This window comes from Juglans regia, chromosome 5 (assembly GCF_001411555.2).
Source record: "Juglans regia cultivar Chandler chromosome 5, Walnut 2.0, whole genome shotgun sequence".
Taxonomy (NCBI): domain Eukaryota; kingdom Viridiplantae; phylum Streptophyta; class Magnoliopsida; order Fagales; family Juglandaceae; genus Juglans; species Juglans regia.
Window position 1 is genome coordinate 5,749,709 of NC_049905.1, and position 19,829 is coordinate 5,769,537.

Consider the following 19,829-nt stretch of genomic DNA (forward strand, 5'->3'; position numbering starts at 1 on the left):
GGCACCGCTCATTAGCAGTTGTTTCAACTTAAAACCATTCTTCTGGATCGTCATTCCACACGTCATCCAAGACAAGTATGTATTTCTTACTATCGATTTCTTTTTGAAGAAAACTGAAAACTTTTTTCGATTATCTTGTGATTGAATGTGAGCTGAGCTAATGTTGTCTTTCTCAATCCTCCGATTCCAACAATAGGAAGAATTGAAACGTTCTCTTCATCGTTGGAGTCCATCAAAAGTTCAACAACTGCCTTTTGATCACCATCTCTACCGATAACTTCTTCGGCATTCACAAAAAAAAAATGAGTATCATCCCTCCTCCTATTCCGTACTGGTATCTCTGTATGGCGTTCCTTTTAAGTGAAATTTCTCTATAATTGCCTTAATCTTAGGACCCGTTTTAAGGAGATATGCAATCTGATTCGATTTGGAAAAGAAGATGCTTACCTTTTTTGCCTTCTTATCACGAGTCATGATTTCTTGTTGTAGAACTTCGACGGAGAAATCATCCAACAAGTCATCCGCTTCATAAATAGCATCAGTTAGCTTTTCAAGCCACTTTGTTGACATGGAAGAAATTGTTGATTATGTCAATAAAATCTATCTTGCCTATTATATATTGGTATTCATCTTAAATGAAAAAACTATGTGCATGTGATTTATTATTTAAAGCTTCTAGAGGGACGGAGGTAAAGGAACTATATATGAATTTGAAGGATTACAGAAATTTGCAAACATGAAGAAATATCATTCAAGAAAACTTGTGCCCTGTGGAATTCGAATACAGCATTTGCATCAACAAGTATATATGGATAGATTCCCGTTCATGATTACATCAAACAATTCAAAGTGAAGATAATTCTTGAAGGTATCTATGAATTCAACACACCACAAATTAAAAGAAAAATATTCGAATTGCAAATTCATGTTCTGATGAATTTGAAGTTTCATAAACTTGGGTAGGCAAATGTTGTTACTCCTACCAGCAGAAGTCAGCACTCGATACCATTTTGTATCTCCATCATTCTTGTTGTCACAAGCATTTATATGAATCTTCGAAGCAAACCAAGAAGATTTTCCTCCATTTTTAAGTCGGAAATCCTTTCTTTTCTGTACAACATCCAACTGCAAAATCACTGATGGCAAACGATGTTCATGCAAAGCAGTAATACAGAAATCTCAAGCACTTGGTTGCATCATCATGTTGTATGCTCCCCCTTGTGAACCAAATTAATCTTTCCTGCAAAAGCTTGGACATAAGAGGTACTTACACTTGGAGAGAAATTGTATGTTTTATAGAATTAGTAATCTGGAAAGAACCACAAGCATAATCCAATTACCTTAAAATCTGTCATGCTAACAGAAATGCAAGCACTTATGATCGAAATTGTTGAAGTGGCCGATTCACAGTTCTAACAAAAGATATTGGTGGCATATCCTCCTCTGACTTCTCAACCTTACTGACCTCACACGAGGTTCTAGTAGTCCTCAAATTCCACAACCTTTGTTGCCTCTGCCCAGAGTCCATTCCTCCCTCTTATCCTAAATTTCCTCATTTTCTTCTTCACCTTCTTATTGTTTTTCCTGATATGTGAATTATTATGATATAAGTAATGAAACTTCTATGAATAGGAAGAAGACAGGATTAAGAAGATAATTACCGCTAAATTGTTGACTTCTCTCAAATTAAAACAGCTAAGACATATAATTATAATAAACATTGAACTTTTTTCCAACGTTCTCCATCACTTCCTCCTGCAATGAAAATTTAGTAACGAAGAAAATATTGTGAGATAACTAGGAAAAAAAGAAGAAGAGAGAAGATAAGGTGAAGAATATCAATACTTTCAAAGACTTAAATACCTTGGGCATGGAGGACCGATCCAAGTACAATTCAGGAATGTGAGCAATCTTTGGCCAATCCTCTCCTGTGTGTGCCTCGCATCTTGGCAACAATAAGGGACAGTGCTGTCTAATTGCCAACATTTTCAAAGTCTTCAACAGACGCATTCCCTCGGGAAGCGAAGTTAAATTAGGGCAATTCGAAATTTCAAATTCTTGAAGTGATGTCCAGTTGCAGATCCATTCTGGTATGGCCGTCAACAAGGAACAGCCCGAAATCTGTAACATTTTCAGAGTGGAAACATGTTCAAGACCTGATGGCAGAGATTCCAATTTGGGAAGTCCAATGAAATCCAGAGATTGGAGGCTCTCAAGGCCTTTCCATCGCATCTCAACCTCATCATTGCCACCTATACAGAGATTATGACAATGCTTAAGCCTCAGTTCTTGAAGTGCAGTGAGATATTGAATACCTTGAGACAAAGACTTTAATCTATGGCAGTTGACTATATGCAAAGACTTGAGAGAATTCAGGTTTTGCAGTCCCTTCTCTGGGAGAATATGTAGATCTTCTATCCTATGTAGTCGTAGACGCTTCAATTTTGAGAGAGGCGCAAATGAAGAAAAGGCAGATGTAGAGGAGCCTACTGCTGGTAACGTTGAGCAAATCGGTGCACCCATATTCATCATCATTGTCATTTGCATTGGCTTCCATCTGACATTTGACAGGACCAACTCTTCTTCAAGACATGGAAACGTCGACATCGAATCCAGCTCGGTGCAACCCGAGATGGATAGTTCTGAAAGACAAGGAAATGAAGGGAGTAAACGAGGCTCTTCCCTCCACCACCCCTTGAGATTAGGGCAATAATAGAGTTGAAGTTCCACTAAGGATGGGAAGAATGTCCCAGTATACTCATCATCACTATCTGACATGTACTCAATACCCTCCAAGTATTTAAGAAACAGACGCTTAAGAGAGGGCAGTTCACTCAATGGTGGCAAACATTTCAGGTTTTCACACTTAGATAATTGAAATTCAACAAGATTTGTGAGTGACGAAAGCCAACTCGGAAACTCCGCACCTTTGTAACCGCTTAATTCAAGCCTTTTAAGATTGCGGTGAGGTTCTAAGGCTTTCAATTTTTTTCCAGCGAGGGTATCATCTCTCAACCCAAATGAATCGTCCCAATATAATTTTAGAGAACGAATCCTTTTTTTCGCATTCAGATTTGCAGCCCTGTAATCTTTAACATCATCTTTCCCACATCCCAAAATTCTAATCTGTAAATCACCTCTTAGGTAATTTAGTCGATTTAATTCATTTAGTCCACCACTATGCAGCATGTTGAGAGAATCTAGTTGGGGGGATACCAGGAAGTCTGATAATGACCGAAGTTTAGTCAATTGCCCTAATCCACGTGGCATATAAGTCAGTTTCCAACATCCATTGATGTCAAGATGCCTGAGGTTGACTAATCTTGAAAAGTCTCTTGGCCATTCTTCAAACCAACTACAATTGCACAGTTTTAACGTCTGCAAATTCTGCAAGCTGGTTATAGAATCTGGTAACTTCTTCATCATGTACATTCCAGAAAGATCAAGATATCTTAAACTATTCAACTTACAAATCGAGTTTGACGGTAAACCATCTAGGTTTCTACTACCCAATTTCAATGCGCGCAACGTTTTGAAGCTTGAAAAAATTGCATCACATTCTGTCATGCCCTTAGGCTCACTGTCACTTGGTGAAAGAAATGTTCGCAGTCTACATTTTGCTTTAGAAATTAAACGTGCGAGATATAAGTAATATTCTATATCGTAACCAACCCATAGATGACGAGTGCTCTTGTTAACGTCCTCTTCATGTGTAAAAGAGTTTAATGTGGTTACTGACGGTCCAGCAATCGACATAGCAAGATCATGCATGAGGTCATTGATTTTGCAGCTACTGACTTCACCCGACCAATCTGTTGTGACTTTTTCAAAGAAAAATTTCGAAATTAAATCCATAAAGTATTCATGACCAGCATCTTCAAGGCATTCATCTTCTTCATTTGACGACTTTATAAATCCTTGTGCTATCCAAAGATTAATCAATGTTGATTTATCAATCTCGTAATTCTTTGGAAATAAACAACTATAAGCAAAACATTGTTTCAAATGCTGCGGAAGTTGATCGTATCTCATCAACTTAAGAGTTGCTAAGATGTCTTCTTCTTCATTTAGACGTATTCTTGAAAGTTCTTTATTCATAAAAGACAACCACTCTGTTTCTGAATTTTTGAAATACAATAACCTTCCAATTGTTTTTATGATGAGAGGGACACCTTCACATTTTCTCACAATCTCCTTTCCCATATTCACAATTCCGTCCTCATCGTCTGGCTCTCGGCCATTTTTAAACGCCACCCGTTTAAATAAATACCATGAGTCATCTTCATCTAAACCTCTCAAGTAATATGGTTGAACTGTGCACATAGTATCGGCAACCTCTTCACTACGTGTAGTTACTAAAATTTTGCTGCCTCTTGCACCATATTGCTCTATTAGACCTCGTTTCAAGCGTAACCATTTTTCACGATCATTGATGCGCACATTATCCAAGACAAGTAGGTACTTCTTACCATAAATTTCTTTTTCAAAAATCATAAAAGGATTCATGAAAGGATTTAACGTTACTTTCTCATTTCTGGCAGATTCTAGGATTTTTCTAATGATTGTTTTTTCCATACCAACGTCATCACGAGAGACACATGACATGACATTCACCCACATTTTTAGCTGAAAATATTCTTGGATTCTCTCGTGATTGAATGCGAACTGAGCTAGTGTTGTCTTTCCCATACCTCCGGTTCCGACAATCGGAAGTATTGAAACGTTCTCCTCAACATTGGAGTCCATTAAAAAGTCAACAACTGCCTTTTTATGGTCATCTCTACCAATAAGTACTTCATCGGGACAAAAAGCATTATGATCCCTCTCCCTATTATCTTCTACTGGTATCTTTCCATGGCATTCCTCAAAATGAAACTTCCTCATGTCGTTTGCAATGTGATCTAAATTGTTTAGAATAGTCTTAATCTTAGGACCCAATCTACGGTTAAATGCAAGTTGATTCGATTTGGAAAAGAAGATGCACACCTGTTTTGCCTTCTTATTTCGGGTCATCCGAAGAGCTTCGGTGGATAAATCATCCAGCAACTCCTCCACTTTATATAAGATATCTGTTAGCTTCTCGAGCCAGTCTTTGACTCCATGGTTCTTGGCTTGTTGCTCCTCGGCATCCAGAAGCACAGGTTGTAATTCTAAAACAATATGCTTCAGCTTTTCAAAATCTTTGACACAGGGCGATAATAATCCGAACTTTTTCACCGTCTGCGAGTCCAAATGCTCAATGATTCCAGAAACAATAATGGAGGGAAAAACTTCTGCCATTTCTTCGAAGATGAGCGTATAGGCAAATTTTTAGTTGGATGTTTGCTGTGAATGGAATCGACGAGGCGTGGCCTATATATATATGGACAATGCGGTGACCCAATCCCGTGCCTAAGCGTATCGATAAGTGTTTTTTTTTATTTTTTCCAAGTATTTTATTATGCGATTTTGTATTTTTTCAAGTACACGTAATAAAATAATTGAGATTTCTTTTTATTTTGACCGCTGATTTAGGTAATGAGATGATATGAAATGAATTAAGATGATCTTAAATGAGTTAAATAAAATATTATTTTAATATTATTATTATTTTAAAATTTAAAAAAGTTAAATTCTTTATTATATTTTATATAAAAATTTAAAAAATTTATAATAATAAAATGAGATGAAATAATTTTCTTGTCTAAACAAACCTTAAAGCTTACGCTTTTTATTATTTTTTATCCTGGAGAGACGGTGGGGGATTGGGCCATTGGCTACTTTAAAAGTTTTATTACACCTCTTCTAAAAAAATGAAAAATTTTAATTAGAGAAATAGTTTTTACAATTTTTAAATATGCAAATCTCATCCACTCATTTTAAAAGAAAATGAATAAATTTGGAATCTACTTGAAACAATAATTTTTTTAATGATTAACGTCCCTTTTTTTAAAGAGAATACGTGGAGCTTTCATATCTTAAAACTGTATCCAGTATTATTATAATATTCTTTTATTTTTAAGTCGGTGTAGATAACATCTAGCAAAGTACTTATATGATATTACTTGAATTGGAAAAAATTTTAAAATTTAAATTTTATAAATCAAATTTTTTTAATTAAGTAGTATGTATGGTGTGCTCTACACACCGACTTGAGAATAGAATAACTCCTTAAGAAAATGTTACATTTGATTCATTTGGGATGTTTCTCAGCCAAAAAAAGACATGAGCACCATAGATTGAGTTTGCGTTTGGATGCTAAGGTGATCACAGATAATTTGAGTTGATATATGAATAGTAATATTTTGTGATTCCTATTGAAATATGTTTAAATGTATAAGTATGTTGAAATATGTGTTCAAATGTATGAAAATAGATTGAGATGAATTTAACTTTTATGAAAAGTTAAAAAAATAGTGAATCCTATCAATAATTAATTGAAATAAGTTAAGATGGATTTGATAGCATAACAAAGCAGGATACTTGGCAGCCAAAGCTGGCTTGGCATCTTATAATTACCAGATTCAATGCTCCAGGTTTCATATCTTTTTTTGTTCTCTCTTGCTTTTTTGGTCGTAGAATTGAACTTGAAGTTATTCTAAAGGTATGACAGCATGTTACAATCAAGGGTAGAAATAGAATCTGCACTTTATACCTAATTGAACTTTGAAGTTATTCTAAAGAGAAGTTATTTAGTGATAAATAAATAAATCTTACAAAAGTAAATTTAAAAATTGACGTAATTTAATGTGATGTGTTAGATTGTAAAACAACTTTTATTATAAAATAGATCTAACATATTATATGAAGTCATGTCAATTTGTGAGTATACTTTTATATAATATGTTTACGGCGGTAACACTTCTCTATTCCAAAAGGTCTACCACCAATCTGATCATGTTAAAATCCTAAATTAATTTAAAGGTTTCAAAATAGAAATCCTAAATTAATTTAGGAATTTCAATTTGAAATCCTTAATTAAATTTAGCAATATGTTTTGAGGATTTCAATGTTGAAATCCCCAAATTTAATTTAGGCAACATCCAATCAGTTTTTGTTTTAGGGCTGCTCCTCCGAATATTTTATTTTCTTTTTTTTTCCCAGGTTTTATAATCTCACACCCTTACTTAGTCATTTGCCCAAGTTCCAACCCTAATCCCAATTTCCCAATTATCTCATTTGCAATCCTTGATAGTCTCACTTGGTTTGTACTTTTAGTTTTAAGTTTTTTACATATTTATATATTATTTGTAATTTTAATTTGACCTATTAATGTTTCAAGTTTTATAATCTCACAGTCTCACTTGCCCACTATCCACAAATTCCAATCTCAAGACTCAAACTCAAAGTTATCTTGTTAGTAAAATTGCCACTTACAATTTCTTATTTTGTAATAATATTTGAAGTTTTTTAGTGTTTTTAGATTAATTTGTAATAATTTTAGATTAATTTGTATTATTGTAATAGTTTAGAATACTTAGATTTTTATGTTTTATGCTTTAGAAAACCTTTGTTTAATTTCATATAACATATGTAAATTGTAAAATCTAATTATTTTATAAGATTTTTTTTTTTAAAATATGGGTCCAAAATGGCCCATAAATACGTTCTGGGCCTAGTGGGCATTGGTCCCATTTACCCCGAACTAGGCGAGGGAGGGGGCGAACAGACCAGGGTTCAAATTTGGCCCACCCCAGCGGCATGAATCACTATGAGGTTGCTTCTCTGAGACAAGCAGTCTGAGGGTGGCAGGGGATCATTAATGTCTTAGCACCCTAGGTCGGGAAAAAACAAACAAAATAGGATCCAAGGGTTTTGGTTGAACTTGGCTAGTAAGAAGAAGCCAAATCGGCCATATCATATATTGAAAGCCAGAGTCTGGTGACTTTGGCAACGTTAATCACTAATGTCAGCCAAATACATGAACTTGTCAATGAGATTATTTTTGTAGCGAAAAATTTAGAGTTTGCTTTAACAAGAGAATTACTGCCTTTTCCATTTTTTTATCTTATTTATCATTGAAAAAATAAAGTAAAATAATTTGAAAGGTTCTTTTTTATTGAGATCTGTTTGGATGTATGAAATACGTTGAGATGAGTTTAATTTTTTATGAAAAATTTAAAAAAAAAATAAATCTTATCAATAATTGATTTGAAATAAATTTGACAGTCAAACATATCCTATGACTTTGAGTACTGCAGAGAAAGCTGACCTGGCATACTTACCAGATTCAATGCTTCAGGTTTCCTTTTTTTATTTTTTATTTTTTCTCTCTTGTTTTTGGGTCGTAGAATTGAACTTGGAAGTTATTCTAAAGGTATGGCAACGTGTTAAAATCAGGGGCAGAAATAGAATCTGCACTTTATACACCCTTCAGTTTCCATAGCTTTTCTTTATTCCTTGTGCTGTGATTTTGGTGGTAACTAATTGAATTTTGAAGTTATTTTAAAGAGAGATGCTTTAACCATCAATAAATTTAATAAAATTAAATTCATAAATTAACGTGATTTGATATAATATATTAAATTATAAAATTATTTTTATTATAAAATAAATCTAATATATTATATGAAATCATGTTAATTTATAAATTTATTTCATTATAATATGTTCATTACTGTAATACTTCTCTATTCCAAAAAGGTTTACAACCAATCTGATCATGGACCATCAAATTCTTCTTGTTCGAACTTGGTACGAGACATGACCCAACTTGCAGAGACCATATATATTGTTTTCTTCATCCAATTTTGATAGCATTGCACCAAGTTGAATTAATCTAAGATTATATAAATCTAGTCGGAGAACAAAATGTATAGGACATGAATCCAAACGATTAATAAGAGAGTTGGCAATTCAATAGACTTGAAGAGTTGGCAAATCATTTATTCTTTTCTTCTCAAAGCCATGGCGTACAACGTACTGCAAAAGCAAAAATCAAAGAAAGACATGATATTAATATTACAATCTGATATGCCTTGTTGCTATAATCTACATCATTCATTGTCTCAAATTGATGGTAATAGTTGAATATAATTATCTAATTTATATTGTAAAGAGTAATGTTAAATATAATTATGAGTTGTGTAAGTATCCCGCGCTCTTTTTTAAAAAGAATGAAATCCACTCTTAAAAAATTAATTTTTTTCATGTGAATTTTATATTTATTCATTTTTTTAAAAGTAGTGCGTAACTCTCGACAATATCATTTTTCTATTCTAAAACTCTCTTCACATGTAGTCTACACTATCATTGATAAGTGGGTTTAACACATAGAATACTTAATCAAATGTGGTAAAATATAAAGCCAAACTCAAGATCTTTATTTTGACACTATGGTGATTTAACCTAATATCAAGATTGCCAAAGTCCTTTAGACCAAATGCCATAAACCCTGATCTTCAAATAAGAGAACTAGGTTTAAACTCCTCTCACTTCCAAAAAAAAATAAAACCCTAATCTCATGATTCTAAATTTGAAACCTCAAGGAGTTGTCCGAAGTGGTGGAGGCCTTGGTTTTGGGGTATCACTCTCTTTAAAGTCTAAGGTTTAACACCTCATAGGTACAAACAATCATTTGAGGTCACACTCCTAATGAAAAATCAGTGATTTAACTAATTTCGTATATAAAAACTTTTGAAAATGCAATACACAAGATCGAAGTTTACTCTACATAAATTCAGACCCTACTTTGGAGAAGTTCACGACAAAAATAATAAATAAATAAAATCTAAGTTTGATACCTAATTTAGGACTAGTTACGTAGCAGGTCCCTCTGACCTAGCCCACCCATGACCCATCCAAACTACTCGGCCCATTGGATAATAGGAGAACAACGGTCAACCTGCCCAGTACCACGAATTAAACGAATAAGCTAATTTATTAAAAATTTTCAAGAAAAAAAAATTCCTATATTTTGATGGGGCCTGCCAGAGTCACCGAGCTCCGACAAGGTAAATTTTCTTTTTATTTATTTATTTATATATATATTTTTTAAATCTCTTAAACAAATGAAACAAATGTATATAAAAAAAAATTGTAAATTCTGCATGGCAAAAAGAGATTGTAAAGTCTTTTTTTCAAAAAAAAAAAAAAAAACTAAACCGGATTTCAGATTTAAATTCATAACCTGGATACTGTATCGTACCCGTATCCGAGTATAACTGAGGTAGATAAATCCGGTTAAAACTCGGTTTGATAACTGCCCGGGTGAACTCGGTTACCTGAGTTTCGGGCCGGACGGAAAAGAATTCGGCCTGCATGAACAGTACGACTTTGAGCAAAGAGATGGTATAATGGAGAGAACATGCACGTGTAGAAACCAAGTTACCTACGGAGCATCTCTTATTGTTCAATGTTAGGATATAATATGGATGATTTTCCGGCACATCAACAGCCATCCCACGGTCTCAAACAATACCCAGCAAATAAAAGAGGATCAGTTGATTGATCAACAATATGCTAAGTTTTTTTTTTTGCATCAACAATATGCCAAGTCGCTAACCAAGAATGAATGGTGGAATTGTAGTGGGTTTAATAGTCTTGAATGATGGTGTGCTAAGAGATTGGCCTGTGTGTCTTGTTTAGTTGGGCTGGCCTTTTATTTGTCATAGGCCCATCAATTCAGTCCAGCTCTTGGAATCAGTTAAGCCCATTAAAGTGTATAAACTATAAATAGAACCGAAACCTTCAAGAAATGGATTCTGAAGATTTTTAGAACAGAAATTATACATATATATCATGATATGAGAAAACGAGAACCGAACTAATGCACACTTAAAAATCCGGGTTTTGTAATCGGAATTAAATGCTCATGATAATTTGATAATTTAACTCTTATTTTTTTATAGGATGCATAGAAGACAATTAAAATCTAAGGAAAGTAGCTAAGCTATAAGTACTTGTAACACAACTCATTTTATAGGAAAATGCTGAATATACTTAAAAAAAAAAATATTGTTTCTCTACATGTCACTTAATAATATGTTGAAAATTATGAAATTACGAAATTTAAAATTTAAAATTTAAAAAAATTAACAAAATAAATTTTATAAAAAAAATTGTAAGTAACACTAGTTTATCACATAGGTAGCATTACGTACGGCCTTAGATTTGGGGGTTCAGAATCTTTAAATAACAGATTGAAAAATACAAAAGAAAACAAAACACAGCCATAAGCGGCTGAAGCTGTGGGCGGTAGGTAGATTTGCATGGAAAGGAGATTATATATGGTTTTGTTCTGAACAAGATTCCCTTCAATTCATGCATGAACTTGAAGAACTCCGGGGAGAGAGAGATAGAATATATTTATTATTATTTATATAAATATTGCAAACACAATTAAATTAATAATAAATGTTATAATGCTTAGTTTAATAAATGTTATAAATCTTCTGGTTTCTTGTTTTGTTTGTTGCAGATTCCAAGATTTTCCCAACTATTTTTTTTACATCAAAGACATCAGAAACACACACCCACATTTTTAGCTGAAAACTTTTTTCGATTGTCTCGTGATTGAATGTGAGCTGAGCTAATGTTGTCTTTCTCAATCCTCCGATTCCAACAATAGGAAGAATTGAAACGTTCTCTTCATCGTTGGAGTCCATCAAAAGTTCAACAACTGCCTTTTGATCACCATCTCTACCGATAACTTCTTCGGCATTCACAAAAAAAAAATGAGTATCATCCCTCCTCCTATTCCGTACTGGTATCTCTGTATGGCGTTCCTTTTAAGTGAAATTTCTCTATAATTGCCTTAATCTTAGGACCCGTTTTAAGGAGATAAGCAATCTGATTCGATTTGGAAAAGAAGATGCTTACCTTTTTTGCCTTCTTAACACGAGTCATGATTTCTTGTTGTAGAACTTCCGCGGAGAAATCATCCAACAAGTCATCCGCTTCATAAAAAGTATCTGTTAGCTTTTCAAGCCACACTTTAATTGCATTGTTTCGAACTTGCTGCTCCTCTGCATCTAGAAGCACAGGTTGGATTGTCGTAACCATATTTTTGAGCTTTTCAAGATCTTGGCACTCTAGAGAAGCCCTAGCTTTTTCCAAGCCCCGACACCCAAACGCTCGATGATTCCCGCAGCAAGGCCGTAGAGAAGACCTTCCGCCATTTCTTGATGGTAAGTGCAGAAGCCAAGTAAAAGACTGTAGAAGATGTGCGGTCGCTGTGATTGTACTTCGATATTGACCTCTTGGTCAGTATGATGGTGGGCTAGGAGCAATTGGTTTATGTATATGAATTTGTAAATTATCTCTTTTACATATCTATTTTGTCATTCAAGTAAAATTTTCACATTAACTTATATATATTTGAAACAAATAATAATAAAATATTATTATTTTTTTGCTAAAATCAATTTTTTTTATATATTTTACAATTAATATCTACTACATACATTTGACATTAATGATATAAATATAATAATAAAAAATATAATTTTTTAATAATAATATATTAAAAATATAATAAAATGAAAAATATATATATAATATATTATAATAATAAAATGAATGTGCAAGTGAATGTTTGTTTTGTTATTAAACGAGAGAGAAAATAAAAGGATTGTGTGAGAGAGAGTGGGAGGAGAGATAAATAATTATTAAAATATAATTTGTAGGGTAAATAGTGGTTATCCAAATTTGGATAAGCACTATTCATAGGTAGTTAAATATTTGGATATGCATAAGTCAATGTGAAGGATTTTAGGATTATATTATACAAATATAACTTTACATATGCATATGTATAGACCAATACTAATGCTCTAAGAACTAACCTCTGTCCTTTCAGAGTCAATGTTGCCTCTTTCCTTTTGTTCGTTCACTTTATTTTCTCGGCCATCACTCCGCATTTCCTTTTTCTTTCCGTTCTTCTCGATAGAATTATGATCAAGCTGAATAAAAAGTCATATCTGTTACCGTTAGAGAAGCCATGATTTGATTCCAAATAATAACTTTTTTTATTTTTTTAATAAAATTTAAATATTATAAATTAAATCTTATAATTTAATCATTTAAGTAATGTCATTGAAGTGATTTAAATAGTGTGTTCTATATATGGATAGAATAACTCAACATTTAAATGGAAAAAACTCTATTTCTAAGCCTAAATGTAAAACACACCATTCAGATAAAACTATGTGCATGTGATGTATTATTATAAGCTTCTAGAGGGAGGGAGGTAAAGGAACTATGAATTTGAAGGATTATAGAAATTTGCAGACATGAAGAAATATATATCATTCAAGAAAACTTGTGCCCTGTGGAATTCGAATACAGCATTTGCATCAACAAGTATATATGGATAGATTCCCGTTCATGATTACATCAAACAATTCAAAGTGAAGATAATTCTTGAAGGTATCTATGAATTCAACACACCACAAACTAAAAGAAAAATATTCGAATTGCAAATTCATGTTCTGATGAATTTGATGTTTCTTAAACATGGGTAGGCAAATGTTGTTACTCCTACCAGCAGAAGTCAGCACTCGATACCATTTTGTATCTCCATCATTCTTTTTGTCACAAGCATTTATATAAATCTTCGAAGCAAACCAAGAAGATTTTCCTCCATTTTTAAGTCGGAAATCCTTTCTTTTATGTACAACATCCAACCGCAAAATCACTGATGGCAAACGATGTTCATGGATAGCAGTAGTAATACAGAAGTCTCAAGCACTTGGTTGCATCATCATGTTGTATGCTCTACCATGTGAACCAAATTAATCTTTCCTGCAAGCTTTTCCTAATTACAGGAAAATAGAAGCAAGAAATAATGGATTAAATGACATCAGCAATTGTGAGTGCAACATACTGTATAGAATTCACTGCACACCTAGTTCACCTCCGCCCTCTTTGATTGCACAATATTGATGTAAAAATTAGAGGCAGTTTGAGTTACAAGCAGAAAACTTTAAATTTAACTTTATTGAGGACTGTGAGTTTATACTTGAAAGTGGTTAACATGACATACTCAATGCAGTTTTCTTGTAGATAATACGAGGTGAGTGATTCCTGGTATAGATGGGTACTGACTTTCTAGGGAACAATTTAAGAAGGCCCATATGGCTCATACATGTACAGAACAGAGTATGGACACGCACATATTTAGTCAGATGTTCAAGATAATAGTACCACATTCACTAATATTTGTTCTACTGAAAGAGAACCCGGTTTTGATATTACCCTGAGTTGGATTTCTATGATGGACAAACAATTGGAGAGGGATGGAATACTTTCTAGTTCTTTTTTGTTTTACTCCATGTATTTAATCTATATTGAAGTTTCAATGTACAGAAACAAGTTAGACCAAATTCATATAACAAATCATCAATGACCCTATATACATATTGTGTTACAATTTGCAATGCAGTATAAAGTTTAGAGAAATGCTAGGCTTATGAAGAGAATTACAAAATGGAACCTCACAAACTGAATACGTCAGATTTATTTACAATAAAAGGAAGTTACAAACTGACTTTCAATCAGACTTGCCACATGCCACATCTGTTTGTAATTTCTCGTAATCTCTTTATAGGCTGGCATTTATCTAAAGTCTAAGCACTAAATGAAAAGCAGTCCACCCCGGTAATGGATAATATGCCTATCAGTGTGAATTAAGTTGGAACCATAACAATGAATCCATATGTGCTTTTCAGAAAGTTGGAAAAGTCCAGTCAGTTTGAAGGCAGAACCAATTTTATTTTATTTGCGGCTAATTCTTCATACTGGCATGTCATTCTTTTAGAGCTTACCTTCTGCAAAATTTGCCTAATGTGCGAATCCTTCTTGTCCATGCAGTTGTGGAGAACAATATTGCTGAAACCATTCAAGCTTGTCAATGTATTTATTCACGAGGCGAGTCATGCTATTGCTTGTAAAGTCACATGCGGACATGTAAGAAGCTCTTTTGTTTCCACCTTTTCCCCTTTTCAACTATACGTATTGGTAGCTTTTCTTAACTCTTATGTAATAACAAATTTATAAGCATTAATATTTTAATGAGTCTCAAAATGATGAAGTGAGAGCCGGTTAAGTATAGGTAAGACGACTGTGGGATTTCTTTGGTTAAGTATAGGCAAAACATAGGTTAAGTATGCGTGTCTTTGGACTAGTATATGCATCTAATTTCATATATAGCTCTTCGTTTGACACAAGAAACTGCGTATTCATCACTTATATATGTTGGATACAGACCCCTTAGCACATAATCACTGCATTTTCTCATTATCCATGCGAATAAGTACTAGCGCTTATCTATGCCATATATCTTAGGGCTGTGCTGCGCATCAGCCGGAAGCCGCAAAACACCGTCCATTTTTTTCTTTTCTTTTTTCACTCAATGTACTAGGTGTGCGCCGGCTTCCATAAACAGTAAGCTTACATTTATATTTTCTCTATATCTTATTGTAGAAAAAGCAACTAACAATGGAACAACGTACAAAATCACAACATCCTTTTCGTAACCCCAACACAGACACAGAAAAAACATAATGAAATTGTAGAAACAATTTGGACGAAAATCCAAATTACAGTGGCACAAATTAGGACTTCGATATGGGTTCTCTTCCGCAAATATGGATGCAGTACCCCTCGAACTCGAATGGCCTTCCGTGTTTATCCTAGAATCACAGAGAAACAAAGAGATGGACTAAAGATGGAGAGGTAAAGATGGGAGGAAGTGAGAGAGAGAGAGGAGCACGCATGGCTATGCCCTAGAAACAGAGAGACGAGCCCTGAGGAGTAAAGACGGTACGAGAAACGAACACAGGAGATCGGCTTGAGAGAGGAAGTTGGCTGACTGTGTGTTTCCGAAATCGTCTTGATTCAGTTTGGGGCAGCTTGATTCGCTCGGGGAGCTATTCGCAGAGAAGGAAGCTTGAGAAGAGGAGAGGAGAAGTAACAAGGAAGCTATTCGCGCAGCGGGGGGGCCGGTGTAGAGTGTGCAATTTGATACAGGGACTGATGCAAAGATTATTTCAATCCGAATAAATGTGAAGAATAACGTAAGTGATGAAACTTCATGTTCTGTGAATAGGAAGAAGAAATAAGAAAGAAGAAAATTACCTTTGAATTGTTGACTTTTGAAGGATAATGATGATAAGCATTGAACCTCTTTCTAACGTTCTTCACTTCTTCCTGCAATGAGAATTTTAAGAGCGAAGAAAGTTCCGTGAGATAAAACAGAGAGAGAGAGAGAGTACTTAAAAGTTCTACGAGTACGAGGCATTAAGATGAAGCGGCGAGTTAAATACCTCGGAGGGCCGATCCAAGTACAATTTAGGGATGTGAGAAATCTTGTACCAATCATCTCCCGTCTTGCGCTCGCATCTTGGCAACAAATTGGGACAGTGCTTTCTAATTGTCAACACTTTCAAAGACGTCAACGAACTCATTTTGTTGGGGAGCGAAGTCAAACCTAGACAATTAGAAATTTCGAACTGTTGAAGTGATGTCCATTGGCAAATCCAATCTGGTAAGGCCCTCAAACTGCAACAACTTGAAATCCGGAACTTATGTAGAGTGGTAACATGTTGAAGACCTGATGGCAGATGCACCAATTTTGGAAGCCCAACGAAATCCAGAGAGAGGAGGCTCTTAAGGCCTTGCCATCCCATCTCATCCTCATCATTGCCGCCTAGATCAAGCTTATCACAATGATTAATCTCCAGTTGTTGAAGTCCAGTGAGATGTTGTATACCTTGAGACAAAGACTCTAATCTATGGCAGTGGACTATATGCAAAGACTCGAGAGAAGTCAGGTTTTGCAGTCCCTTCTCTGGGAGAATCCGTAGATCTTCTATCCTATGTAGTTGCAGACGCTTCAATTTTGAGAGAGGAACGAATGAAGAAGAGGCAAATGTAGAGGAGTCTACTCTAATCAATGTCTGTTGCATTGGCTTACAGCTGGAATTAGACAGGACCAACTCTTTTTCAAGACATGGAAACCTCGGCATGGAATCCAGCTCAGTGCAACCCGAGACGGATAGCTCTGAAAGGCAAGGAAATGAAGGGATCAGTAAACGCGGAGGCCCTTTCCACCACCACCCCTTGAGATTAGGGCAATAATAGAGTTGAAGTTGCTCTAAGGATGGGAAGAATGTCCCAGTACACTCATCACTATCTAACATGTACTCAATACCCTCCAAGTATTTAAGAAACAGACGCTTAAGAGAGGGCAGTTCACTCAATCCACGTGGCAAACATTTCAGTTTTTCACATTTGGATAATTGAAATTCAACAAGATTTTCGAGGTACGCAAGCCACCTCGGAAACTCCGCACCTCTGTAACCGCTTAATTCAAGCCTTTTAAGATTGCTGTGAGGTTCTAAGGCTTCCAATTTTATTTCAGCATCGGCTTCATCCCTCAACCCAAATGAATCGTCCCAATATAATTTTAGAGAACGAATCTTTTCTTTCTCGTACAATTTTGTAGCCCTGTAATCTCGAACATCATCTTTCTCACATCCCAAATTTCTAATCTGTAAATCACCTCTTAGGTTATTTAGTCCATTTAATTCATTTAGTCCACCACTATGCAGCATGTTGAGAGAATCCAGTTGGGGGGATACCAGGAAGTCTGATAATGACCGAAGTTTAGTCAATTGCCCTAATCCACGTGGCATGTAAGTCAGTTTCCAACATCCATTGATGTCAAGATGCCTGAGGTTGACTAATCTTGAAAACTCTCTCGGCCATTCTTCAAACCAACTACAATTGCACAGTTTTAACGTCTGCAAATTCTGCAAGCTGGTTATAGAATCTGGTAACTTCTTCATCTTGTACATTCCAGAAAAATCAAGATATCTTAAACTCTTCAACTTACAAATCGAGCTTGACGGCAAACCATCTAGGGTTCTACTACACAATTGCAATGCGCGCAACGTTTTGAAGCTTGAAAAAATTGCATCACATTCTGTCATGCCCTTAGGCTCACTCTCATTTGGTGAAAGAAATGTTCGAATTCTACATTTTGCTTCAGAAATTAAATGTGCGAGATATAAGTAATGTTGTATATCGTAACCAACCCATAGATGACGAGTGCTCTTGTTAACGTCCTCTTTATATGTAAAAGAGTTTAATGTGGTTACTGACGGTCCTGCAATCAACATAGCAAGATCATGCATGAGGGGATTCATTTTGCAACTAGTGACTTCACCCGACCAATCTGTTTTGTCTTCTTCAAAGAAAAATCTCGAAATTAAATCCATAAAGTACTCATGAGCAGCATCCTCAAGGCATTCATCATCTTCATCTGACGACTTTATAAATCCTTGTGCTATCCAAAGATTAATCAATGTTGATTTATCAATCTCGTAATTCTTTGGAAATAAACAACTATACGCAAAACATTGTTTCAAATGCTGCGGAAGTTGATCGTATATTACCAACTTAAGAGTTGCTACCATGTCTTTTTCTTCATTTAGACGTATTCTTGAAAATTCATTATTCATAAAAGACAACCACTCTCTTTCTGAATTTTTGAAATACAGTAACCTTCCAATTGTTTTTATGATGAGAGGGACACCTTCACATTTGCTCACAATCTCCTTTCCCATATTCACAATTGTCTTATTGTTTGGCTCTTGCCCATTTTTAAACGCCATCCGTTTAAATAAATACCATGAGTCATCTTCATCTAAACCTCTCAAGTAATATGGTTTAACTGTGCGCATAATCTTGGCAACCACTTCACTACGTGTGGTTACTAAAATTTTACTGCCTCTTGCACTATGAGCTATTAGACCCTTTTTCAAATTTCCTAACCATTTTGTACTATCATTGATGCGCACATTATCCAAGACAAGTAGGTACCTCTTCCAATACACTTCTGTTCCAAAATGGCTCCACCAATCATCCATTGAAGGATCTACCTTCCCATTTCTGGCAGATCCTACGATTTTTTCAAGGATTGTTTCTAGCATATCATCGTCATCACGAGAGACACATGACATGCCATTCACCCACATTTTTTGCTGAAAATATTCTTGGATTCTCTCGTCATTAAATGCGAACTGAGCTAGTGCTGTCTTTCCCATACCTCCGGTTCCAACAATCGGAAGTATTGAAACCTTCTCCTTAACATTGGAGACCATTAAAAAGTCAACAACTGCCTTTTTATGCTCATCTCTACCAATAAGTACTTCTTCGGGACGATCCCTCTCCCTATTCTCTTCCACTGGTATCTTTCCATGGCGTTCCTCTAAATGGAACTTCCTCATGTCGTTTGCAATGTGATCTAAATTATTTAGAATAGTCTTAATCTTAGGACCCATTCTACGGTTAAATGCAAGTTTATTCGATTTGGAAAAGAAGATGCACACCTGTTTTGCCTTCTTATTTCGGGTCATCCGAAGAACTCTGGTGGATAAATCATCCAGCAAGTCGTCCACTTCATATAAGATATCTGTTAACTTCTCGAGCCAGACTTTGACTTCATCGTTCGCGGCTTGTTGCTCCTCGGCATCCAGAAGCAGAGGTTGTAATTCTAAAACAATGTGCTTCAGCTTTTCAAAATCTTTAACACAGGACCATAATAATCCCAACTTTTTTCCCGTCTGCGCGTCCAAATGCTCAATGACTCCAGGAACAATAATGGAGGGAAAAAATTTTGCCATTTCAAATCTTGAGTTAGATGTTTGCTCTGAATAGAATCGAGGAGGCGTGGCCTGTATATATAAAAGTGTAAAAAGATTTTGTAAAGAAATAAAATATGAGATTTATATAAAAATAATAATTTTTTAATAATAAATTTGATTTTTTTAAAAATAATTACGAAACGTTTATATATTTTTGTACGTAAAATTACTCATAAATGTATATGTATCGATAAGTGTATT

General features: G+C 34.8%; 3 protein-coding genes across 3 annotated transcripts; all 3 read right to left on the bottom strand.

The window, feature by feature from the left end:
* Positions 1-1,660: 1,660 nt before the first annotated feature.
* LOC118343684 (putative disease resistance protein RGA1) lies at positions 1,661-5,280 on the bottom strand. The gene is made up of 2 exons (XM_035690018.1): positions 1,864-5,280; positions 1,661-1,755 (listed from the first exon to the last, which is right to left on the bottom strand). Exons 1-2 carry the CDS (start codon positions 5,278-5,280, stop codon positions 1,696-1,698), a joined length of 3,477 nt encoding a protein of 1,158 aa, XP_035545911.1. The 3' UTR covers positions 1,661-1,695.
* Positions 5,281-11,380: 6,100 nt separating this feature from the next.
* Positions 11,381-12,875, bottom strand: LOC109002416 (disease resistance protein RGA2-like). The gene is made up of 2 exons (XM_018980158.2): positions 12,765-12,875; positions 11,381-12,132 (listed from the first exon to the last, which is right to left on the bottom strand). Exons 1-2 carry the CDS (start codon positions 12,837-12,839, stop codon positions 11,674-11,676), a joined length of 534 nt encoding a protein of 177 aa, XP_018835703.1. The 5' UTR covers positions 12,840-12,875; the 3' UTR covers positions 11,381-11,673.
* A 337-nt stretch (positions 12,876-13,212) lies between these two features.
* LOC109010431 (putative disease resistance protein RGA3) lies at positions 13,213-19,607 on the bottom strand. The gene is made up of 3 exons (XM_035690019.1): positions 16,245-19,607; positions 16,057-16,128; positions 13,213-13,735 (listed from the first exon to the last, which is right to left on the bottom strand). The coding sequence occupies exons 1-3, from the start codon at positions 19,605-19,607 to the stop codon at positions 13,682-13,684; spliced, it is 3,489 nt and encodes a 1,162-aa protein (XP_035545912.1). The 3' UTR covers positions 13,213-13,681.
* Between the last annotated feature and the right edge of the window lie 222 nt (positions 19,608-19,829).